General features: G+C 39.8%; 1 protein-coding gene across 4 annotated transcripts in view; it reads left to right on the top strand.

Annotated features, from left to right (window-relative positions):
* Positions 1-18,248, top strand: part of EPAS1 (endothelial PAS domain protein 1) — a 121,346-nt gene that overhangs the window by 575 nt on the left and 102,523 nt on the right. For 2 of the 4 annotated variants that reach the window (XM_072989330.2, XM_072989323.2), the window contains exon 1: positions 1,316-1,521. The exons of the other annotated variants lie outside the window; for them this stretch is intronic. In XM_072989330.2, coding sequence (XP_072845431.2) covers positions 1,430-1,521 — 92 coding nt within the window. In that variant the 5' untranslated portion in view covers positions 1,316-1,429. Of the gene's footprint in view, positions 1-1,315; positions 1,522-18,248 lie in introns of those variants that run through there. 4 annotated transcript variants of the gene reach the window in all.

Raw genomic sequence — 18,248 nt, 5'->3', positions numbered from 1 at the left:
AGAAGAGGAGGAGGTTGTAATCGAGCAAACCTAAGCGTTTGTATAATAGTTATTATTTTTAACAGCGCCTGTGCCGACATGTTCCGAAATCAACGGAGTCTTAGCGCTGGGTTGTAGTAGTTAAGTCTCAGTCGCCGTCGTTGTCCGACTTTTATCGCTGTTCCTTAGTGTGATCGGGGTTGTTTCGAGTCGTTCCCTGCGATTTCGAAGGATGGTAAGGGAAGCCCATGCCCTTGACAGCCGTGGGGCTCGGAGGATCCGGCCCAGATCCCGCCCCGGTTTCTTCTAATAATGACTGGAGTCATTAATTGCACTCGTCTGGCGTGCCAGTTCTTTGCCTCTGCGGGGGCGGTTTGCGGCAGAGTACTTTTTGGGGAGGGGGGAGAGCGGAGGAAGCTTTCCTTTCCTAGCCCGCTTGACACCGGATGCTCCCTGGAAAGCTGCGCTTCTCTTCACGCGAGGGCACGGTCCCGATCCTGAGTGCGTGGACGTTGGCGGGGCGATGTTTTGCCATTTCTGAAAGCCCCCCCCCCGCCGCCGCCGCCGCTCCATGAAAGTGCGTGCGCAGAGGTAGAATTTATTTTAGGAGCGGGGGAGAGTAAGGGCGAAAGAAAACTAAGAAAGCAGCAAGCAATCAAAATCTAGTTCGACCGAAGTCCAGTTCACCAGACGGGATATATAGACCGGGATAAGTCTTAAGAGATCACCAGGATCATCTTGTTAAGTGATCGAGGACCTTTTAAGTGAGCCTAGGCCAGCAGGTTATCTGACAGATAAAAAAAGCAGTTTCTTTTTGCTGTATTTCCCCCCCCCCCCCGATAGGCGAAGGTACTCCGAGGGGGAGGGAAGCTCCGTAAAATTTTCTCAGCTCCCTCTCTGGGCTCCTTAAAGGGACCGATTGCTCCCTCTCTACAGAAGAGACCCATGATATTAAACAAATCCGCAACCCGTTCTCGATCGCAGGGGCAGGAGTAAAGTAACGTCGCGTTCCAGACGTCCGAAGGAGCGGCAACTCCGGATGAGGCCGTGCAGGCTCCCTCTTCAACCCAGAGGATCCGTTCCTCCAACATGTAACGCCGTGGGTTTGGGCGCCGACGAGGATGGGGAGAAGAAAAGGGTCGTCTCGTCAAGGCGCCTTTTTGCGCCCCCCCGGGCCCCGCCTCACTTCTAGCGGCTATTAACCTCTCTAGTGGCTAAGGTGGCTGTCGTCAGTCACTTACTCCCGAGTAGTGTGATCCGGCGGTGTTCAGGGTGCAACGCGTTGCCGTGTTTGAAGCTGGGGTTCGGGCGAGGGGAGGGGGAGAGATGGTGGCCACATTACCTCTCTCCATTGGGTCGGAAACGCCGTCCCTCAGGGCAAAGATGTGGAGTGACACCGGATTGACCCGAGAAGCCCACCCTCGGCGGGGCAAAAAGAACTGGGGGGAAAATGGGATCGATAGTGGCTCTCCCACCTCTCAGCGCGCGTGCATTTTGGGAGACGAATTGTTTACAACCTGCTGGCCGCGGGTTTTTCCAAGGGTATGTGTGTAATTAATTCGAATTGTGGCCGCTTCTGAAGCTTCCTGTAATCGAATTGATCTTGGTCCAGAAAAGTCTGGCCGTTTCTAGAAGCTTAAAGAGTTTATTACGGAGTAACCACCACCCTCTTCTACTCCCCTCCCCTCCTCTCCCCCTATGCCCCACCAAGATCGGCTCCTGTCCTCTCGGGCTCCTTCTACACCTCTTTCCCCCTCCTTTACTCTTGGTGGGTTGCGCAAAGGTGGAGTTTTAACCGCTCGTCCTCCTTAAACGTCCGTGACCACAGCATTTACGTCGCCCACCTCCGCCTATGGCCCATCCTCTCTCTCTATTCAATTCTCCCGGGTTCAAACTCACATGTAGCCATCCTGTCCCCCTTGGGGGGTGAAATGAATACACAAACCCTCAAAAGCCCTAACCAGCATGGCCAGTGCTGGTCCATTCTAAGAACTGTGGCCCAAAAAAAGGAATAACTTTTCAATTTTTGAGTTTTATGTCTTCCTCCCATCAATCTTATATTTAATACATATATTTGATCATAATCTGTTTAATCCACTTCCTCCCATCCATTTTATATTTCAGAGCTAAAATGTTAATAAGGCAAAGTTACACAGCACTTCAAATACATTTTAAACTGTCCTCACAATATTCCAGTATCGTTAGCCTTCATATTAGTATTATCCCCATACTTTAAGTGAAGATGCTGAAATTCATCTGCTACGTTCAAGTAGGACTGAAGGAATGGCACCCTAAATTTACTGTACAATTCTGACTGCTTTCCTAGAAGTAGGTCCCACTGGAATGCAAAGGAGTAGCCGTGTCTAATATTACACTGTATATTTCTTGAATACTAATGTCCACTCTTGATGTAAAGTACTTGCTTGTTTCAAGTATTTTATGTGCTAATCATTATTAATGAACGCAGGTTACAGAACTGTGATTATGAGTGACCTGACAATTTAACCCCACCATTAGTAGTATTCTGTGAACCAAGTGGATCCTGCTAAAGTTTTACTAAAATTGCTCTTAGGAATCTTACTTTGTTTTAACATGGTTTCATTTTAATTACTGGTTTTAAAGCATGACCTTTCAAAGCATGACCCCAGCAGTGTTAAGCATGTTGAAGTCCCACTGTTTTTAATGGGAAAGTCGAAGCACACACAGCATCTCCTTATTTAGCTGGAGATATTTAGCTGTAAATTTCATTAAACTTTAAATGATCCTTATTGCCAAGTAAATATACATAGATAGTAGCAAAATGCTTGCTTCATGAAATGAATGTGACTTCTCTGTGTTTTCTTTGTGCCACCTATTGTATTCAAAATGTATTTTATTGGTTACTTAGAGGGTATTTTATTGGTTTGAGAGACAGTGTGAGATAGGATGAGTCAGATGACTGATAAAATAATAAAAGTTTAGATCACAGCCTCCAAGTGGCCACTGCTACTTTTCTGGAAAGTTTCTGGGATGGGAAGAACCTGTGGATTAATACATTGCAATTTGCAATTATGTTATTTATTTTTCATACTGCTGTTATCCTTCTTCAGAGGATGGTTGAAAATGGAGAGATTGTGAAAAACCAGCTGTTGCAATTCTGAAGGAAGTTCATAAGTTACATGTTATATAAAATTATATTCTTTTTAGGAGATGACCAGATATGAGTGTTTAATGCTGTGAGTTTGTTGAGAGAAAGGAGGGAGAGGGAAAATGGATCTGCTGTATGTAATTGGGAAATCCAGCAAAATAAAATGCCAGAATTTCCCGGGGCAGTACTTAGTGTAAATATTGCAAACATAAGGGCAAAATGAAAGTGCTGAATTGATCATCCATTGCATTTTGTTGTTGGCACTTGTTTGTTGCTCATTTCCAGCTGTGAAGTCTGATATGTGCACATTCAGCTCTTGGGCATTTGATATGCAACACTTGGATCTTTGTTAGAAGGATGATGTATTTATGTTGCCTAAAAATGCAGCCACAATGCACGAACATAGAGAAACTGATCTGGTACGGATGCAGAGTTCAGGCTTTCATGATTTTGTAGCTATTACTGATTTTTGTTCATTCCAAAATTGAGTCAAGGCTGTTAATACAATGGGTTGGATCCAGATGCACCCATACTAACTGAAATTTGTGGAGCTTCCATTAGTCATAGCCAATTTAAGCGCTATTGATTTCAACAGGTCTGCTTTTGGTAACATTATGTTCAAAGGTTGTCCTAAATCTGTGCTCCAGGATAAATCACAGTCTGTTATATATCAGACTCTATCTGCATAATGTGTGTAGAATGTGTATAATTAGAGTATCAGTTTAAATGTAGATCCTGATCAGGAATGCTACAGGTAGTTAGGCTGTTCCTGATGTCCTTCTAGGGACAGGGCCTGACTTCTCAGGGTGGATGTGATTTACGTCAAATTGATTTACATAATTACTCAAAGAGAGTCAATTTAATTATGTGTCCTTCTCCCAAATTGTATTCTTGATTGCAGTAATAGTAATAGGTATTTTCCACAATATCTCTTACTCATGGTTCCCTTGCATGAATTGGCTCCACCTCCAATAATCTTCACTTAATCGTTGACATTTCTGGTGGCTCAAAGTGTGCAATTTTGAGAGAGGGGGGGTATGCATTTTCTCTTATCTGTGCAAAGCTGAAGAGGAACCAGAGATACACTGGCCAATGTATAGGAATCATCCTCATTCAAGGAAACTGTTGAAAAGAATCCTGGAAATTTTAATAGCACTTGTAAGAATTTCCAATATTATTTCATCTCAAGAGTAGGGGAAACGTTCTAGGGATAACTTCAGTCAGATTTGGAAGATAGGCCCAATTGGTTCTGTTATTTTTCTGCTTCCTAGATTCTGTTCACAATTAGGTGTCTCAGTAAACCCAAGGACTCTTTTAAACTAAGTGTCATGATAGACAGAAAGGTTAACCAAAATAGTTGTTGCGGGTTTTTCGGGCTCTTTGGCCATGTTCTGAAGGTTGTTCTTCCTAACGTTTCGCCAGTCTGTGACTGGCATCTTCAGAGGACAGCAGTCTGTGCTCTGGTTAACCAAAATACTCTGCACTGAAGCCTATGGAACCCTTAAAAAATGAGGCCTAATTAAAACCTTTTTTTGTGTCATAATGTAGTGAGATCTTGGGACTATATTTTCAGTTAAAACTGTGGTCATAGAGGGCTTCTTTAAATAAACAAACAAAAACCTTAACTCAAGAACTAAATAAATCTAATTTGAAATTAAACATTAAATATTTCCCCTGACGTCAGCAGTATTTAACTGGACTTAATGCGTGCTTGGTTATTTGCTGATTCCATTAGAAGAAAGGGATCCAGCTATTATGTAGCCATACTTTCTAAGAAACCAAACTTTGTCATAGCTCTGAGGACTTCAAATTGTGTCTGTCCAGAGCTTGAACATCCTTTTCTCTAAGTATTCAAAACATATTAAGGTTACGTGTAATTGGGCTAAAATCAGTGAAGGAAGTCTTGGCATCTTTTCTAGATCCTGTCAGGTGATGTATGTATGTTCTTACCCAGCTTGCTGGGGGGGCAATGTGTAGCCTTTATAATTAAAATTGTAAACCGCCCGGAGAGTGCTTGTAGCGCTATGGGGCGGTATATAAGTCCAATAAATAAATAAATAAATAAATATAAATAAATAAATATATTCTTTGAGGCTGTGACTATACTGACAAACCAAATTGGAACAATTTGGCTTGCCGGTGTAGTCGCAGCCTCAAAGAACTTCAGTTTGACCTGCAGCCTGTATTACATCTGAATTTGCAATCAGGGATCACACAGGGGCTGTGTGGACTGATCAGGAGTTCAGCCCACAACCCCCCTTCTTTCCTTCCTTCCTCTAGTGGCACTACTTTGGGCTGCTAACATTTAAAAACAAACCCCAGCTGTCCATCCCTATTCACATAGAGCAAATAGTGAGATCCAAAAAATATTAAGCCCCAACTATTTTTTTTTAAAAAGGGAAAAAAGAAACCTAGACGTCCAAACAAATCAATAACCACTTAAAGGACGCATCAACTGATCACATGGGAAAAAGGGTGTTCAAATTATTCCAGCTTGAAAGAAGTAGAAACCCCCAGTGGCAGAGAAAAAGGCTGCATTTGGAGCAAAAAAAAAAAGAGGACCGGACTGATTTAAATTGGCCTTTGTGTTGTGTGATGAGAAAATATACTTTGAATTCGCACATACTCTAATCCTGTGGTATTTGATTATGTATTTACAGCCTGTGTCTGGTGGAATTTTAGCACTGTCGAATAAAGAATATAACACCTTACAGGCTACTAGATGTGCAATACCAAGGTTAAATCACTAACATTTCAGTTGGCACATCTCCAATTTTAAGTCTGAAACTCAGTTTATGGGGTTTATTAGCCCAGTGCTAGGCTTTGCACCTGAAATCTCAGGGATGCATCCTGGGGAATGAGACTGTGTCAATCTGACAAGATTTTCTCATGGCTCCGGACATACTAGACACACTCAGAAGCACGTCTGTCTTTTTCATTGTTTTACATGCTGTAGAGCTGGTGTTTCATATACTGTAGTACAGTATTAAATTTCAATTCATCATAGAGTCTGTATGCTGCCTGTCTCTCAGGCACACTCCATTTTGAAACTGTTCATGAAGATCCAACCACATTTTTTATTAATGTCTGCCCTAGTGACATTACAAAAGCCTGCCCTTTTCCCTAAAATCCCAGGAAAAAGGATGCTTCTGCTCTTCTGTAGGAATAGAGCTGCAATCCTATGCAGACATGCTGGGGAACAAGTTTCTTACTTATGCTTGGGAGCATAGCGGAGACTGTTTCTGGATAAGCATGCACAAGATTGTATAGTTTGTATAATTCTTGGTGGCATTTTGCCCTCAACTCAGATGATTAGATGTCTTCTTCTCTTAGGGACATATTTCCTGTTTTCTGTTTAATTGCCATATTTCAGTGTTCTCAGAACAGTTTAAACTGAATTCTTGTATGGCCTTGGGTTTTGTCTCCACACTCTTAAAAAGTAATTAAACATTTTATCATTGCTGTTCCGGAAGACATTTACAAGGCCAAATAGATTTTGTTGCTTCGTCTATTAACAGCTAGTGTTAATTTGGATTATTGAATGCACATTGTTACTGGAGTGAAAAGAATAAAGTCCAATGACTCGCCGTATTATCGTTGTTACTTTCTAAAAAGTGTTTTCTCCAGGGAGTGTCAACAATGCTTTTGCTGTGTTCCATGAATCATTAATTTGGAAGACAAGTTATTGAGAATAAATGTTTGTGTTAGGAAGAAGAATATCGTATTCTGTAGTACTGAGTCAGAAGTTGGCAGAAGCAACATCTGGCCTAACCTTTAGATTTATCTGTTTCAATCCTAATTTTGGGTACCACTCAGCCTGTTGAAGAGTTCGGGGGAATGAAAAACCTTGCATCTACTTATCCATTTCTGGATTTTGTTTTTATTTATAGATGAGCATGGGAACGTCTTAGTTTTTTGTTCTTCTGGCGTTTCTAAAACAACATAATATCATGCATGCCTACTCAAAATGGTTCAGAACAATAGGTTTGACTATTGGATAATTGTGGATCTTAAATCATACCATTGTGATAAAGTTGGCTGGACAGTTCAGTGATTTGGGTACAGCTTGGGAGTACGGTTTCCCTCTCTGTGCCACTTAGGAGAGCAGCCAGCATGTGTAGCCTAGGATATGTCTCATAACCCCAGAGCAACCCCAGAAGAGGAAAACCTCTGCATATACTGAGAAAATTATGGAAAAAGTTGTAGGCTGGATAGACTTGACGTCATGGCGGGGAAGGGGGAATCCTCTTTAGCTAACTTTTATAGACATTGTTTTATTGTTAGTTTTGATTGCTATTTGCATTATTTGTAAGTTATGCTGCTTTCCTGTTCTGGGAAAAGGGTGAGGTTTAAGAATTCTGAACGAATTGCTTGATTAACAAGCATATAAATTCATGACAAAAATTCTTCATTGTTTACCTGGATATATTTCTTGTTTGCCAAAATTAAGCAGCTGTTTACAAACCTAACTATGGTTGTTTGTACGGCCAGCAGTATTCTCTGCAGCCCCCTTTTCAACTTACATAATTACATCCAGCCCACGCTCCTATTCAGGTGTGTTTCCTGCTGTATATAGTGCAAAAAGTAGTGTTATTTCACTAGGCAGTGACATCCCCTTTCATTCAAAGCAGAAGAAACATGCCACTGTAAATGCAGAGATATGTTATCCAGCCTAGGCCAAAAGTATCAGAGGTGCTTGCATACATGTTTATCTGATTCTCCCAGTGTATAACAAGGCCAGATGTTCTTGGACTACAACCCCCCAAAATCTTGGGCGGCATGGGTACCAATGAAGACTTCTGAGAGTTTATTTCAATAACATATGGGGACCCAAGGTTGGGAGCCACAGTCCTACAGGGTAGCTGTGTGGAGTACAGAAGACGTTCCTTCAGTTGTTGTTTAATAACAACTTGTGTTTTCATTCAGACCTGACAAACTGTTAATTTTAACTACAGTTTGATTGAAGCAAACCAAGATTAATCACGGATTATGAAAGTGGTTTTATTTCACTTAATCGTAATTAAAGTTGCCTTCAAGGTTCAGACAAGACACTAGCCATGTTTAGCAGTGTTTAATTGCAAAATGTCTAAGCTACTTCTAGGCACACCAGAGGAAGAGATGGGAGGAGGCAGCTTGCAAAAAATTAAGTCTCGCTGCAGACCTTTCCTACTGGGATAAATCATATTTTCTTCTTTCTTTCTTTCTTTCTTTCTTTCTTTCTTTCTTTCTTTCTTTCTTTCTTTCTTTCTTTCTTTCTTTCTTTCTTTCTTTTCTTTTCTTTTCTTTTCTTTTCTTTTCTTTTCTTTTCTTTTCTTTTCTTTTCTTTTCTTTTCTTTTCTTTCTTTCTTTCTTTCTTTCTTTCTTTTCTTTTCTTTTCTTTTCCTTTCTTTTCCTTTCCTTTCTTTTCCTTTCCTTTCCTTTCCTTTCCTTTCCTTTCCTTTTCTTTTCTTTTCTTTTCTTTCCTTTCCTTTCCTTTCCTTTCCTTTCCTTTCCTTTCCTTTTCTTTTCTTTTCTTTTCTTTTCTTTTCTTTTCTTTTCTTTTCTTTTCTTTTCTTTTCTTTTCTTTTCTTTTCTTTTCTTTTCTTTCCTTTCCTTTCCTTTCCTTTCCTTTCCTTTTCTTTTCTTTTCTTTTCTTTTCTTTTCTTTTCTTTTCTTTTCTTTTCTTTCCTTTCCTTTCCTTTCCTTTCCTTTCCTTTTCTTTTCTTTTCTTTTCTTTTCTTTTCTTTTCTTTTCTTTTCTTTTCTTTTCTTTTCTTTTCTTTTCTTTTCTTTTCTTTTCTTTCCTTTCCTTTCCTTTCCTTTCCTTTCCTTTCCTTTCCTTTTCTTTTCTTTTCTTTTCTTTTCTTTTCTTTTCTTTTCTTTCCTTTCCTTTCCTTTCCTTTCCTTTCCTTTCCTTTCCTTTTCTTTTCTTTTCTTTTCTTTTCTTTTCTTTTCTTTTCTTTTCTTTTCTTTTCTTTTCTTTTCTTTTCTTTTCTTTTCTTTTCTTTCCTTTCCTTTCCTTTCCTTTCCTTTCCTTTCCTTTCCTTTCCTTTCCTTTTCCTTTTCCTTTTCCTTTTCCTTTTCCTTTTCCTTTTCCTTTTCCTTTTCCTTTTCCTTTTCTTTTTGTGACATCTGTTCTAAATATTTTTTGAGGCTAATAAAATGTTAGTTGTTGTTTGCTTCTTTATCCTCCCCTGTTTTTCTCGTGGCTTGCGGTTTTATCTTCTATTAGGTAATTAATTAAATATGTGCTGTCAAGTGAATTCCATGGATTTGAACCCAGTCCTCCTGAATCCTAGTCCATCACTCCCTCCACTCCACCAAACTGACCTTCATGACAATCGTGTTGTTGAGGTACATCTGTTCTCATAGCAGCACAAAGTCCTTGCCTGTATTTTGGTACACTGAAGATTCTAATCATTCTAAAATAAAAGGCCATCCAATTCAAAAAATCATGAGAATGTTTTCTTTATTAGATTCAATAGTACTTCAGCTGTAAAGTGTCCTAGAATGTATGATTCGTGTACTTGGATTTACTGGCAGACATTTCCTGCTTCAGCTAAAAGAAAGTCCGAAGGCTGTATTTTTAAGAGGTTCTGAAGCAGTTTCTGTAAATGTAATTTTGCCCTAGTTAAGCAAGATAGCTTGAATTTGATTTTGCCCCTGATTAGGTTAGTTATACATAATGGGAGCAATAAGGGACACATGTTTGATGTACTTTTAATTTCAGCTAACATGCTGCTTATTCTCACACTCATTTTGTATGGAAAATCACATGGCGATCTTTGAAATATCCCACCTCCAGATAACATTATCAATAAATCTCTTAGCCATGTGTGTTCACAATTAGATTACCCTCCATATAAACAAATGCTTGATTTTATCAATCCAATTAGTTTTTGGTATATTTTGAAGATCCTTAGGGTACACTGAAAGCACTCTAATTTTTGTTTACACTGGATTTAAAAATCACAAGGTCTGTGATATCAACTGAGAATGTAGTTTTCTACATTGTTGTTTTCTTTGATTTTACAGTTTTTTCCACAATATTATTTAGGTCCAAAGGTGGTAGCTAATTTACGTACTTATATTTGCATCCTGTTATCTTTTTATCTCTGCTTTTGCTGGCGCCTAAAAGATGCCAGAATATAATTGGTGGGTGTGGTAATTATACTTGATTTTTTTTAAAGAAACAACAGAAAAGAGGGAAGGAATAATTTTAAGAAAAGGAGTCTGTTGAAAAGGAGTCTGGAAGTTATTTCTTGCTATTTCTCATTTCATTTATTTCTGCGATTTTCAACGTTTTGGATCTGTGAGCATCCTGGTGCCAGGAAATGAGTTGCTAGATCCACCAAAGGTATCCACCTGTTCCATAAATCCTATATGTATTTTATACACGCACACAGATTATCAGTACGGTGGCATAATTATTACAAAAAAAATCACCTGCTGTATAAAAGTCTACAGAATATGTACACTAACTAAAAAATCATGGTGTAAGATCACAAAACATGAGATCTTGCGTAGTCTCATCAAAATTGTTGTGGCCTCTCAGTGAGGTAGCTATTTCCATATTATCAAAGAAAGGAAGTTCAACACCCAAGAGAGGTTAAAAGGGAGTTATTGGAATGGAACCTTGCTGCATTTATATACTGTTTCGTGGATATCATTTTACAAGCTTAACAGGAAGCATGGACATTGAAAGAAAGTGCATGTCATATCCTGTACTAAACAAACTGATTGTTCTAGAAGTAGCTTATCTTATCAAGGTGATAGCATGCTGACCTGGTTCGGAGGAGGAGTCTGTGCCCCTTCGCATGTCACCGTTTTCCCTGGAGGTTGGTGGTGGTGCCTGTTTTCTTACATTCCTCTCGGCCATTTCAACATACCCTGTTTCCCCCCAAAATAAGACCTAACCTGAAAATAAGCCGTAGTATGATTTTTCAGGATGCTCGTAATATAAACTCTACCCCCCAAAATAAGCCCCAGTTAAGTGAAACCCCGCCCTCCACCATTGTGCAGCAACCAGAAGAAGATGACATGACTGTATTTGAATAAATGTAGATTGTTGTACATGGAAGAAAATAAAGCATCCCCTGAAAATAAAACCTACTGCTTTCTGGGGAGCAAAAATTAATATGAGACCCTGTCTTATTTTCGGGGAAACACGGTATGTAGGCGTGGGTATCGCCAGAGTGCCCAGGGCAACACCAACTCTGTCGTAGGCAGAAAAGACCAACCTCCTATACAGCAATAGACCCTAATGTGCCCAACTGGACTCAAGATGACTCTGGGCATCTGAGTGTTTTGCTATATTACAGTATAATATATAATGTCACTTTGCACTTGTGTCAACCATCTATACAGTAAATCTTCTAAGGTACCAGTGGCTTTCTGTGCTTGTTAGGGCTCAAAGAACTCATTGGGGTCCTGGCAGAAAGGCATGGTTTTGTATACTCTTTCTGTGCTAATCTGTATGTGCAGATGCAATTTGGAAATATTTATTTATTGATTTAGCTTGTATATCACTGCATAGTGCTTGGCACCCTCTGAGTGGTTTAAAGCCAAGAGTTCAGTCAAATAAAGCACAATATGCCATAAACATGGTATTACAATACAATACCTCGTGACTGGTTCCATGTACAGTATATATTCATGCAGCCTTCCTAAAAAGGTATTTTTAAAAGGTGGTTGTTTTTCACATAGACTACAACTCCAAGCTGCACATTATTCATTTATTCATTTATTCATTTATTCATTTATTTATTTATTTATTTATTTATTTATTTATTTATTTATTTATTTATTTTATATGCCGCCCACATATATATATATATATATATTGACAGAACTCCACATGAGCTGTGGGAACTTTCCCATTTCCTTCCACACATGGCATGGAAATTTAAAAAGAGAATGGCACAGTTCCAGACCATCTTTTCTGTATGTATATGAGAAGCATGGCATTAGAAGCTTTTTGTACACCTAATGATTACCTTTCAATGCTGGGGTGGGGCTGAGGTCTCTGGCTGGGGAGCCAGAGGTTGCGATTTCGGTTCCCCACTTTGCCTCCTTGAGAGGGGCTGGACTGGATGGTCCATAGGTCCCTTCCAGCTTTGTAGTTCAAAGGTTGTTATATTCTTATTCATGATTCAGTACTTTTGTGCAAGCTGAACATTTTTGCCAACAGAAAATATCTTCAGATAGGAAACTGTTCCCGGACAGCCCTTTAGAGGAATGATTGCTCCCTGCCAGGTGGAATTCACAGTCACCTTACAGCCAGGGGCACTTGCTATGCTTTGGATATACAGTGGCGCCTCGCTAGACAGTTACCCCGCATGACAGTTTTTTCGCTAGATACTGACTTTTTGCAATCGCTATAGTGATTCGCAAAACAGTGATTCCTATGGGGGAATTTCGCTGGACAATGCTTAGTCCCTGCTTCGCAAACCAATTTTCGCTAGACGACGATTTTGACAGCTCCCTCTGCGCTCGCAAAACAGGTATTTTTGGGGCCTAAGCTTCGCAAGACAGCGATTTAAACAGCTGATCGGTGGTTCGCAAAGCGGCTTTCCTATGGCCGATCTTCGCTAGACAACGACGATTCTTCCCCATTGAACACATTAAACAGGTTTCAATGCATTCCAATGGGGAAATGCTTTTCGCTAGACAATGATTTCGCTAAACAGCGATTTCAGTGGAATGAATTATCATCGTCTAGCGAGGCACCACTTGTACTTACTACCAGTCCACATAAAGAGAAAACAGTGATCTCTTTGTAGTCATTGTGGAGCCTTGACCTTAAATTAGTAGAAGACTGGATTGGAAGGCTTTTTTGTATTCAGTAAGGGATTCCCCTCTTTTTTTCCAATTGTTTTTAGTTAGATTATTTTTAATGACACAATAATACTGTGATTTCAAGCTGTTTTCAAGTCTAAAAGTTTAAGCGAGATCTTTTTGAATTATTCTACTGTGCAAATGTTATTTATTATTTGTGGTTTGTGGCAGTGTGCCACCTTGGCAGCTTTTAAGCAGAGAATTATTTAAAGAACTTTCATGGCTGCCAGTTCTGTTTCTGAGACGAATTCAGGATAATTATAGTGATACTTTAACGTTCCCAAAGCTTTGGATATCAAGGTAGGGACAAAAGGTTGGGAGTATTTTGGGGGGACTACACCCCCCCCCAGAATCCCCTAGCCAGCATGGCCATGGTACTTGGAATTGTGTGCTGCCTTATGCTTTATCTCTCTATCACTACCAGTAGAGTTTATATTCTCTAAATAGGCTTAGATGACAATGTAGCATAGTGGGTAAGTGTTGCATTAGGAATCAAAAAGCAAATCCCTATGTGGTTGCAGAGAATCATTGGAGAATGGTAGGGATAGGACTTTTAGAATAAAAAACACTCAGTCTCATTATTTGGCAGGAACCCTCCCCCACCCCCACATGGAGGGATGAGTTCCAATAAAAAAGAATACACCCTTCCATCGGAACTCATCCCCCCCTCCTTACATCCTTGTAAGTTGCAGGGAATCCTTACAACTTGCAATGGTTCATTATCGTGCTGTTCAGAGAGTGCAAAGAAGTGGCATGGGAAAGGCATGGAGGTAAAGGGGTGTGTGTTCTGCCTCCTGCCATTTGATGGCTCGCAGTCCCAAAATTTTACCTAGGGGGTTACTGTGAAATTGCAAGATTGAGCGTTGTTTTTTCCTAAGGTCTCACCCTAAGGAATTGGTCATAGTAATAATGAAATTTTTGAACATCTCACATACCCTAAAAACAATTAGGATTGCTGAATGTCAGAAATAACTGGATGCTACATAACAAAAACAAAGTAGTAGACGTTGTCTAGAGGGGCAGGGTAAAAATCAAATAAATAAATAAATAAATAAATAAATAAATAAATAAATAAATAAATAAATAAATAAATAAATAAATAAATTAAAGTAATTAGTGTTCTGGAACTATTTGCTAAGGAGTTTAGAATGCTCTGGAATATTGTCTAGTCCAGTCTTGTTCACTCTTTGCAAACACACCTTATACACTATGCCAAACTCAGTGGAGGAAAATGCCAGGAATACACCATGCCTTCATCCAAACTTGCGGTTAAATCGTTTACTTTTTTGAGTTGCATTCTTGATCCTTTGCCGCAGCCAACCCATTATACAGATATATGCCGATAGTGTGTATGGTAATGTTTTTGTTTTATAACTGCTTGGTGAATATATACTTTTTACTACTTAACTGCTGCAGCTGCTTGTATGACAACATTTATGTTTATTAAAATAGATCAAGTTGGCTCAGACAAATGAGTTAAACTGTGTATTGATAAGGAAACTCAAAATTTGTTCAGTTATCTCAAGGGCATTACTGCTGACTTAAAAGGATTTTTTTTCCTGGCAGAAAAAGTGTCGGCTTATTCCTAACCATCTGTAGCAGATGCATCTTTGAGTTCGGATTGCACTGCCTGTTAGTTTTAGATTGATTTCTCATTGTTTGACTTTAATGTCTAGCTACCTTGGAATATTGAAGTAGCAAGTAGTCAGCAATTTAAAAGAAATCTCAGCCATTTTGATATTTTACCTGGCAGGGGGTCCCTCTGGGACCTCCATGAAGACAGAGAGATTTCCAAGAGCAACAGAAGTGATAAATGTGGGATTCTAGTTCTCCTCTTTCCTTTTTAAAATCTACACTTCCTATTCAGTTATTTCAGTGGGTCTTCTCAGTTTGGGATTAGCAAGAGATTACTGTCCAGTGATTCTGACTCTGTAGAAGATTTTAATCTTTATGAATCCTCTCATTCAAGGAAAGTTGGCGTCCAAATGGTTCCAGCATCCTATTATCATCCTATTATTTGTGTTTGTTCTTCAGCTCACATTTTAGTAACTTGTCTCCTTTTATCTAAAACAACCACCTTGAATATGTGTAGGCTTCAATAATAAATTGGTGCAAAGTGGTTTAAAGTTTAGACATATAACAATCTTGGTCCAACATCCCTGCCCCCATTTCCTACACCTCCTGTGTGCCCAACTTTAGAGAAGATATCCATGTTTCTTAAACCAGTTTCTTCATCCTAACAAGGAAAGTGTGACCCAAAGTCTCTTAGCAGACTTGGATGTGAAACCAGGATTGTTGTGGCTGAACCATGTCCTTATGTAGGATAATCCATCTTTTTTTTTCTTTGCCTTTAAAAGAAGTGAAAAATATCTTGAGTTTTGATCCACAGTAGTTTAGATTTGACTGCCTTGTTTGGATAAGTCTCTCTCTTATGTTTACATGGCTTGCGTAAGGTAACCTCAATCCTTGTTTGAGCTTATTACTACCAATAAATAATAATGATAATGGCTTGTAATTACTGGGAAGGTGTGGTTAAAAGTATGAAGCTTATGTTCTCTTTTAATTTGAAGTTAAGATTTTCCTGCTATGCCCCTCCCCTTTTCTTTCTGTGTAAGGAATGACCATTAAGTGACATGTAGTTTTCAAGGACTTTTATTATTAATTTTTAAATTATTATTAATTTAACTTATATGCCACCCACTCTACCCAAAGGTCTCTTGGCGGCTTAAATAAAAATAAAGGCAAGTTCCCAGACGTACCACCATGAATGCAATTATGGAAAGTTTCGTAAATGGGTTTTATTAAGTTTTGTGTATCTAACACCTTGAGGGAAACGCATCAGATAAAGGATTAAAAACACAAAACTTAAAGTTGTGAGTGTTTATTGCATATGTAACAAAAATGAACGTGACCTCCTGGGCCCAGCCTACTATACAATCACTGTTTATTTCAGCTGGCTCCATAGGTAAAGGTAAAGGTTCCCCTTGACAATTTTTGTCCAGTCGTGTTCTACTCTAGGGGGCGGTGCTCATCCCCGTTTCCAAGCCATAGAGCCAGCGTTTTGTCCAAAGACAATCTTCCGTGGTCACATGGCCAGTGTGACTTAGACACGGAACGCTGCTACCTTCCCACCAAGGTGGTCCCTATTTATCTACTGGCATTTGCATGCTTTCAAACCGCTAGGTTGGCGGGAGCTGGGACAAGCGACGGGAGCTCACTCCGTCGCGTGGATTCGATCTTACGACTGCTTGGTCTTCTGACCCTGCAGCACAGGCTTCTGCGGTTTAGCCCGCAGCGCCACCACGTCCCTGGCTCCATACCCAACGTTAAATAGAACAAGTATTTTTTTAAATACTTTGATTTAGACATAAAATGAAAAACATTAGTGTACAACTTTTTCTTCTTCACAAAATAAAATCCGCAATAAAAATGGTGAGAAGAGTAACAAGAGTAGCAGCAATACTACCAGCCCGGGAGCAGAGTTTTATCCATGCCGTAGTGTGGATGTCTCAGCTACAACAACGGGTCAGCCACCACCCAGCTGCCAAGCTGTTCGCTGGGGAGAGCTGCAGAAAAAACACATGAGGCTGGTTTTAAAATAGACGGCTGTTTTTTTTTCCAGGCCAAGTTTAAGATGCTGATGCAGACCTTCCCATTTTGAAATCGGCTGGCGTTCTAGTTACTGCGAGGCAGAATGCTTTTCTCCCGTATGAACCGACCGTTTGTTGCAGACATCTGAGCACTTACCTCTTCGTAACCCGTGCCCCCCCCCCCGGAGCTCTGAACCTCTTCCAAAGACACACCCTTTCTGATGGTGAGGGGCTCTCACACAGGCATCCATCGGGCCAGCTGAATTCTTGATAGGCACCAGCCCAGCAGCCCCCAAAACAAGATACAGTACCTCCCTTGTTAATCGGTTGATCGTTTTAGCTGACTCCTGATCCAGTGTTAAGCCTGATAGCTACGTGGCTCTTCACCATTTCCTGGGGGTCTGAATCAGTCCATGTCACCAAGCTTCCCCCCCCCTCTGCCTAAATGAGCCAAATCTTCAGCTTCTTGGATTCTGACCCTTGACATCTTAAAGGACCATCGGTATCACAAGGTGCCTGAGAGTAATGATCTTGCTGCTAAGGATGATGATACATTTCTTAGCTGCTCGGTAGAACAGTAGAATGATTCACTGGTCAGCGAATTCAGCAAACCAGAATAAGTTATATCAGCTTTGGTAGTGACTTTTATCCCAGAACATCTATATAGAGATTAAGTAACATAGGAAACAATTGGCAAGGTAAGTATCGAGGTATCAAAGAACAATGACTGTACCTTGTAGAATAGATGATCAATCTGCGGCTGTTTTTGATGGTGAATGTGGATTGTTGTTGCAATATTGATTCTATAGAAAATGGCTACGAAGTAGATAAAACAATATCTTGATTCAGTGGATAGCGTTTTGCTTACTAGGAGAAGTTAGTTTGGTGCTATTTAACTCCTTTGCTGATTTAATCTAACATTCTCAGTGTACCTGGGCTAACAATTCCAAATAGAGAATGAAAACCCAAACATTGCTCAGGATATCTAAAAACAACAACGAAACCCACAATTTCTTCTGGTATATTGATATGCATCTAGGTCCTGTCACCCTGTATCAATTGTAGATGTGAAGTTTTCTGCATAGAATACTCTTCACCAGAACGTACTCATTTTGTTACTGAAATCTATGAAAATTGGGAAGAGCAGTGTAAACCCACACATGTGTATTCTGTTTTGTACCATATTGAGAGCGGCTAGTTGTGAAACATTTTTATTCCTCCCCACCCACCCAAGGTTATGGCAGGAAGAGAAATCATGAATTTGATGATCTTCTATTTCTAATACTGTTTGGGTTTTTTAAAAAAAGATCAGTAGGAAGGTGTGACGTTTACCACGTGGCCCCTGTTTTTTTCACCAGACAAAGAGCTCACGCTATGTCATCCCACCAACTCACACCGATTTTGACGTTCACTCCTTTGATGCACCTATGTGTTGTGTCCTTACAAAGGGTTCAGTCCTCTCTTTCCCTCACTGCCACCAGTGGATTTCCTTTATCCACAATATAAAAGACTTTAGTCAAACACTTTTCTGGTAACTGCCAACAGAACTTATTTATTGAAGTTTATCAAATGTGATCATAATCGCAGATGTTCTTGAGATATTCATTGTACACAATCAGATCATTAAAATACCATATATCTTGCCACATAAGCAATCTATCTCTTTATCTTGACCAGCTTATCTCTGTTAGTCCTATTCCTTCTCTCTCTTCTCTCACTATCTCCCTATCTGACTAT

The sequence above is a fragment of the Pogona vitticeps genome, chromosome 1, assembly GCF_051106095.1.
Source record: "Pogona vitticeps strain Pit_001003342236 chromosome 1, PviZW2.1, whole genome shotgun sequence".
Taxonomy (NCBI): Eukaryota; Metazoa; Chordata; class Lepidosauria; order Squamata; family Agamidae; genus Pogona; species Pogona vitticeps.
Note: the sequence above shows the minus strand (reverse complement) of the source record. Positions and strands in the feature narration are given on the sequence as shown.